The sequence below is a fragment of the Gymnoscopelus microlampas genome (assembly GCF_963454915.1).
Source record: "Gymnoscopelus microlampas genome assembly, chromosome: 17".
Classification (NCBI taxonomy): domain Eukaryota; kingdom Metazoa; phylum Chordata; class Actinopteri; order Myctophiformes; family Myctophidae; genus Gymnoscopelus; species Gymnoscopelus microlampas.
The window spans coordinates 17,178,312-17,185,739 of record NC_139954.1 but is presented as its reverse complement, the minus strand read 5'-3'; the positions used below and the strand labels follow the sequence as shown (position 1 = coordinate 17,185,739).

Genomic DNA, 7,428 nt, shown 5'->3' with positions numbered 1-7,428 from the left:
CGCAGTATACGTATACCAATGAGGTAAAGAAAGCCCGATTTGGTTACGAAAAATCATCTAAACCTGCGAAAATAGCCGATGTAGCCTACAGCATACAAGCTTACAATTGCGTCGCATTGCAATGCGTTGTTGTGAGCTTGTAGGTCAGTTTTTTTTTCAAAAGAAATTGACTGACTAGACAGTCTAGAGCAGTGGTTCACAACCAGTGGTCCGGGGACCACCAGTGGTCCTTGGGGAGGTAAAGGGGGTCCCCAGCTAAATTCATTAACAATCCTTTTAACCCCTTGTGGCTAGTAAAAAATGCAGATCTACAAGCTCATAGCGCCCGTGCTATGAGCTGGTAGATCTGCTATTTTTAATCTTGAACATGTGTGCAAATCTTTCAATATATATATATATATTTTTTTTTAAAGTGAATATTTTTAACTCTTTGCTTCGTTCGGGGGGTCCCTGTAGCTCCAATCGGAACCTCTCCCTCCGCTCGAGCTACATAGCGGAGGGAGAGGCTAAATGGGGCTAGGGGTCCCTGGAACAAAACATTTTCAGACGGGGGTCCGTGGCCAAATGTGTATATCAATTTAGGGGTCCTTTGGATGAAAAAGGTTGAAAACCACTGGACTAGAGCAAACGCGGATTCTGATGTTTTTTGGAACTTTTAGCGCACCGTAGTAGTCACGCCTCCTGTAGGAGCATGTGACAGAGGGGTGATAGTAGGCTGAACATAACATCAAGTTTGATGGTCTGAACTGAACTCTGAAGAGACAAATAACGGTTTAAAATGAGCTCATCTGACGGGAAGACCATCACTGTCATTGGCAGGTCAGTATGGCATTATGTTGACAATAGTCGTCTCTGTGTCTGTGGCTTCCATGATGTATTAATTTCAGATTGATTACATGAATGACATGATCATTCTGATATGCTGTCTATCCCGGGTTGTGACATCTACTGTACTGTATACGTAGTACATAACAATGCTGTTTTGTACCTAATCACAGTTACATCATTATTACATTTTGTCTAATGTTGGGCTAACCAAACTGAAGACATGTAGACTATTATTTCATTGGTTTTCCTGCAATTCTAACCCTTTTTCAAAGGTGCAAAGTGATTTATTTATTTTCTGTTAAAATACGTGTAAATAAAATAAATAAATAGTAGTATATTCTGACTCTCCAGCTCTTTTAAACAGAAAACATTTCAGGTCGGGATACCAATTTGATCCAATCAGGAGAGAGACCTCATACAGGATAAGCAAGTGAAAGCAGAAGTGATGAAATAAACAGACGAGCAGACAACATTGGAACTGGAACACAATGAGCTGATAAATGATCTTTGTGTGGCCCTCTCTCCTGATATCACTTACAACACCTTTAAGTTACTTTCACGTCTCCCCACATTCTATTAACTTCCGTACTGGAATGATGGCACGTATTTGGGCCTGTTGTGCAACATTATCATAGGGAACATTATGCGGAGTTGAGCTCTGCCAGGTTTACATTTTAACCTCAAAATCCTGCACACTTGACAGGTTTTTGCACGTGTAGAGTGACTCCCCAGTCCTCATACATGCATCGCAGATGACTTGTTATAAATGGAAATGCCACAATAAAGTGACGTTTGAGTATAACTTACTAGGTGTTTTCTCAGTACTATGTGTAATGGTCAGCTACAGGCTATGTCCTTATAAAGAATAATCGGTAATTTAATGAAATCATCTATTAGTAAGTATTCCCTATTTTAGACATGGCATTATACTTAAGGTGAAAAGTCCAAAAACCTAAACAACAACAATGCATTAATTAGCATTAGAAGGATGTCCCACTATTGATTCATTTGAATAAGCAGAAACAGAATCAGCTTGATTGTCACAACACAGGTTTACAGGTGTTAAGTGGGTGAAATTCGTTTTTGTGCAAGCTCCATCACTCCACCACAATGGACAACATAGTTCCTATAAATATATGTTCTGTGTGTGTGTGTGTGTGTGTGTGTGTGTGTGTGTGTGTGTGTGTGTGTGTGTGTGTGTGTGTGTGTGTGTGTGTGTGTGTGTGTGTGTGTGTGTGTGTGTGTGTGTGTGTGTGTGCGTGTGTGTGTGTCTCTCAGTGGGCTGATAGGCCGTTCCTGGGCTATGGTGTTTGCCAGTGGAGGCTACAGAGTGAAGATCTATGACAACCAGGCAGGACTTGCAGCCAAGGCCATCACGGAGATCAAGTCAGTATTAACCACATCAACCCGGCGAAAATAGCAGAGCTACGAGCTCACAAGGCACCACGACGTGTCGTAGATTGACTATTTTGAAAATGTACTATATTCTGTTTACTAAAGAGCTGGAGAGACCCCTGTGACCGAACAAACACTCTGTAGCAATGATTACTATCAGAATATAGTACTTACCATACCTTTAATGTACATCTTATGCTTGTCTGTTTTTCCTTTTTTTTGGTTCATCTTTTGATTTGAGATATTTTCAAACACTTTTTGGTATGGTACTGGCATACAGTAGTTAGTTAAAGTTTATTTCGGTCAACAAAATCATACACGTATATGGCTTTTCATACTACAAAAGACAAAACAATCAAGAACAAAAGCAATAAAAAAAAAACGAAGACAAAGCAGCAAAGTATGTAACTGTTCTCTTCTGTATAATACTCATATCACTGTTATTACGTCACTCTTGTTGTTTTGTTACTGTGCAAATTAACAAAATCTAAGCGCAATAGCACGTTTTCCATTGAGACCTGAGGTTGATTCTAAAAACTTTTCAGAAAAACTTTTAAAATTTCAATTCATTAATTAAAAAATAATAATGTTGTTATACCAACAGCTATTGTTACACAAAGGTGTTCCTGGATTGAAAGGTATAACAACGAATAGGTGTTCCAGGTCTAAATGGGTTACATTAACTGTCAGTTGGTTTTATCTCTTTCTCAATAATGGCTGACTGTTCATTATCCTTAACCACTTGAACCCCAGCATGCCTATTCTGAGGGGAACATTGAAAAAAAAATGCCGATCTAGAGCTTGTAGATCGGCTATTTTTGGCCAATAGATTTGGTGTAGAAAAAAGTGGTCCAAGTACAGTTGTAACTCAGGTGCGTTTTGCTAAGAATATAGAAACTTTACTCTAGATGTAAAGTTCTGTTACATAATCTTGTCTTATTTGGTTTAAAAAATTGCTCCCGGAATGACAAAAGTGTTTAAATTGAAAAACGGCTGTCTGTTCTGACAGTGTTAATGATATCACAAATCAAAGATGCAGGTACAGTGTAAAGAAGTACCACAACACTGCAGGTACGTACAGTATTATGGGATATGTCAGTATAATTCTTCCACAATTTAAAGTTTCATAGACCTAGCAAACAAGAAATCCTGTCGTCATTTCACTGGTATGGTATGCAATTCTTTGGTATATAGAAGGTAGTATAGCCTATAAAAGGTCAGTGTGCAATGTCGTTTAAACTGTACCATTACTGCTACAGTGGTTGTCGATTCTGGTTTATAGCCAGAATGACTGTGATGTGCAGCATTAGATTTTTGAGGGTGGAATCGAGGGAACAGTCATGTTTTCACTGTCTGTGAAACGGGCTATGACTACTAGGCAGTAGAGGGCGTACTCGTCTGTTTTTTCAGTCTCCTCTCCTGTCAGATTTCCTGCTGAACCAGCTGTCAAATGTCAAAGCCTAGCATTCCATCCATGGTGTCATACAGTACCAACCAGGCGACCTCATTATCGTGTAAATGAATTTGTATTAAAACAAACTTCAATCAATTGTTTACTTCTGACAGGTTAATTGAGCGAGGGCATGTGTCATTTCATACAGCACTCATAACTATCCAGGATAGGTTTCTATGCCATAGCTACTCTACCCCAGTGAACTAGTTTTATAATTAATGCTGGCTTTTGGCCTGGAAACTGACCGGACTGCATTCAGCCATCTGCCCACATTTCCCTTTCCCTTTGTGAGATCATGTTTTCTCATGTTTTATGTGTTTGTACTGTGATTTTACCTAACCGTGTCTAATTCTGTTGTTTTGTTGTTAAACATAATGTTGTCTCTTGTTCTCAGACATCTTAAGTAGATAGATACAGAGTAACCCTGTCTACTGCCTAGTAGTCATAGCCCGTCAGTGGAACTCTCCTCCATTAGAAATGTTTCATGCACAGCAAAATCCTCAGTGTTAGTTTAACTCTGAGAGTGTAAACGTTGACTCATTTGGTTCTATTTCTATACCCTGTCTCAGAGATAAATGCACACTGAGGATTTTACTGTACTAAGTAAAGTAGTTGGGACAGCGGATAAACATCGAACTTTGCACCTTTCTGAATGGCAAACTATCTAAATAAGATACTTAGCATCTGTGGACAAGCAAACAGCATACAAATACAGCATCCGAATAACATGCGCAGCATATGAGAACAAGTAGCCAATATACCAGTGATTTTCAGGCTTTTTCGGCCTAAAAGGCACACAAAAGGGATCATAATCTCAGGGCACACCTGTATTCCTATCCTTTTAAAATAACCTCTATAACACGTGTTATCACTCTTATCACTTTGTGTAAATGTTTGATACATTTCTATTTAGTAATGCACCCTAAAAAGTATAACTACTTAAGCCCTATTTCATTAAAAAAAATCTCATACTAAAATAGCTGATCTTCACAACGCATCGCAAGTTTCGCAACACATCGCTTGTACTGTAGATCTGCTATTATTGCTATTTCTGAAGATGTGTAAAAAAGCTAAAATGTTAACATTTTGTCTACTGTATAATCACACACCAACAAGACAACATCTTATTCTTGGTCTTTTGTTTGGCTTACGCACCTGACTGGAAAAAACTTTTTTTGGACAAAGAGAGCAAACATTTCTCATCCTTGTTGTGACCTACTGTATAATGACAGTATAGCTATAGATGGACAGATAGGGATGCCAGGTTAAAAATTGTTAAAATATATTTTTAGGATCTAGAATTTGCTCTGTAATGGGAAATGTAAAGAAGATATCACATGGATGCACCTGGGAAGGAAATTGGGCTGTAATTAATACAAGCATACCTCAGTTATGTCTGGTAAACATGTCTTGCAAGTTCATTGTGTTTTATTGTCAGGTGCTAAAGTTTTCCTCATATTTGACAGCTCACTGACTTTGGGGAGTGTTGTTTGTGTGCGTGCATGCGTGTGTTTACTTCATTTTACTGTAATTCTATGGTCTCTGAATTAACTGCATAGATTAATGAATAATCCAAAATAAATAATTCACTGCTTATTAGATCAGCAAAATAATGATTAGGTGCAGCATTTGTATGCATGCCACTAACCTTTCTCCTTGTGTTTTGAACCAGGAAGCAGCTGGGGGAGTTAGAGGACGCTCACATGTTGAGAGGAGAGCTGAGTGCAGCAGAGCAGATAGCTTTAATGAGCAGTCATGATGACCTGGCACAAGCACTAGAGGGCGCCTTCTTTGTCCAGGTACCAAATGGAGACAACTACAGTGTAGACCAGTGGTTCTCAAACTGTTTAATTTCAAGGACCCTTGTAACTCTGAGAACGTACAAATGGAACCAAATGAACCATTTGGTTCCATTTGTTCACTCTCAGAGTTACAGACCGGTAAGGGCCCATTTGGAACCCCCTCAAGGAACCCTGAGGGTCCCTGGACCCCACTTTGAGAACCACTGGTATAGACCCATCAGAATGTCTGAATGTTTGTAAATAAACGGGTATTTCTGGGTAGAATGTCTATGGACGTTTTCACAATATAAGATAAAGTGTCCAGAACATTAGCTATGTCTAGTCTGCCAACCTGTGGATATTTATAGCAAAATACTGTAATATATTTCTAGTAAGTCACAATATCAGTACAATATCAGTAATAGTCAATAACAATATCATAAGTGTCCTGTTCTTCCAGAAATAAGGTTAATGAATAATACTGCTCCAATGCAACGCTGCCAGAGTTATCTACCCGGAAATACATTTTTGGTTGTGGTGCTGTCATGATGATTCAGTCTATTTCCTGACACCAGTGTGTGCACTCTCATTATCCCCATCAGGAGATCATGCACTTGTGAGCTTGTTGATCTGCTATTTTTGGCGAAGGTATTTAGTGTGTAGAGCAAAAACGGGAGGTGCCCTAGTATAGAGCCCAAGGGGAGTCCAGTTTAAGTGGTTTTGGGTTAATTGTCACGACTTAAAGGTGTAGTGAAATGAAAAATACGTTTTTCACACTTTTAGAGCATATCCGTGGTCATCATATGGGCATACCTAACAATAGATGCCAAAAAAAATGAAAAAAAAACATTTTTGTGTATTTTTACATCTAAAGTCCCTAAAAAGCCAATATTAATTACTTCCTGTAAACGAAAACGTGCTGCGTGATGACATAACTCGACCTTCGTGAATATAAATGAATCTTGATTACATGCACCTGTTTGATTCCCATAGCTGCACGTTCTTCAAACACAGCTGATTTTAATTACAGAGATACTCCGTTTTGAATCTCATTGAAGATGAGTGTATTACTCATTTTAAACTTCATCTGCACACTAAAATATGTATCTGAAAACATTATAGGTTAGAAATTAGCCAGGTAGTAGCAAACGTGCTTCACTGGCCGTCTCTCTCTCACTTGTAAACAAACACTAGCCGTGTTGCCCACGGCTGAAGTGATTGAGATCCAACGTCCCATAGCCTGAAGGGATGGGACCTTCTGATTGGTTTAGAGTCGTTGAGCCGACGTTTCAGGCTGAACCTTCAAAATAAAATGCCCGAAAATGTCACTTCAGTGCGTCTTTAAAGAAAATGTCATGTTTCAAGGAAACACCCCATAGCGTGCAGAAGTGAGATCTGTTAATTTGAAAGGTTTGAAGAAGCCCCATATATAGAAATGATAAACTCACCATTAATTTTCATGATGAAGCATTGCAGTAATTGTTTTTTAAATAAGGGAGGACATTTTCTTAACAACTTAAGCCCTATATAGTTTGTCATATAACAAATAACAATAGCCACTGGGGTTAATGTTGTCACGGTGTGGTTCTGGGAGGTGTAGGACCCAAGTGCAAGATGAGAGGCAGAAGCAGCGTAGCTCAAATTAAAGTGTGTATTAAACACCAAACAAAGGGAGTAGGCAGTAATCAAAGTCCAAGTACAGGCACAGTCGATACACAAGTAGGCAGTCAGAATAAGGAGGACTTATAGGGGAAACTAAACTGGGAAAGCTAGGTGAACTAAATACAAAGCATCAACTAGGCAAGGACTAACAATAAACTCACACGACTGTAAACAACGAACCAATAGAGAACTGAAGCAAACACAGGACTTAAATAGACAGGGGATTAACAGGACGCAGGTGAACACAACAGACAATCAACACAGGATAGGCTAACAGGCAACGAGCACAGGTGACTAGGTTTACAATAA

General features: G+C 39.0%; 1 protein-coding gene across 1 annotated transcript in view; it reads left to right on the top strand.

The window, feature by feature from the left end:
• Nucleotides 1-713: 713 nt before the first annotated feature.
• Nucleotides 714-7,428, top strand: part of cryl1 (crystallin, lambda 1) — a 33,239-nt gene continuing 26,524 nt past the window's right edge. The window contains exons 1-3 of the mRNA XM_084084996.1: nt 714-819; nt 2,107-2,214; nt 5,349-5,475. Of these exons, the coding sequence (XP_083941122.1) occupies nt 779-819; nt 2,107-2,214; nt 5,349-5,475 (276 nt within the window). The 5' untranslated portion in view covers nt 714-778. The remainder of the gene's footprint in view (nt 820-2,106; nt 2,215-5,348; nt 5,476-7,428) is intronic.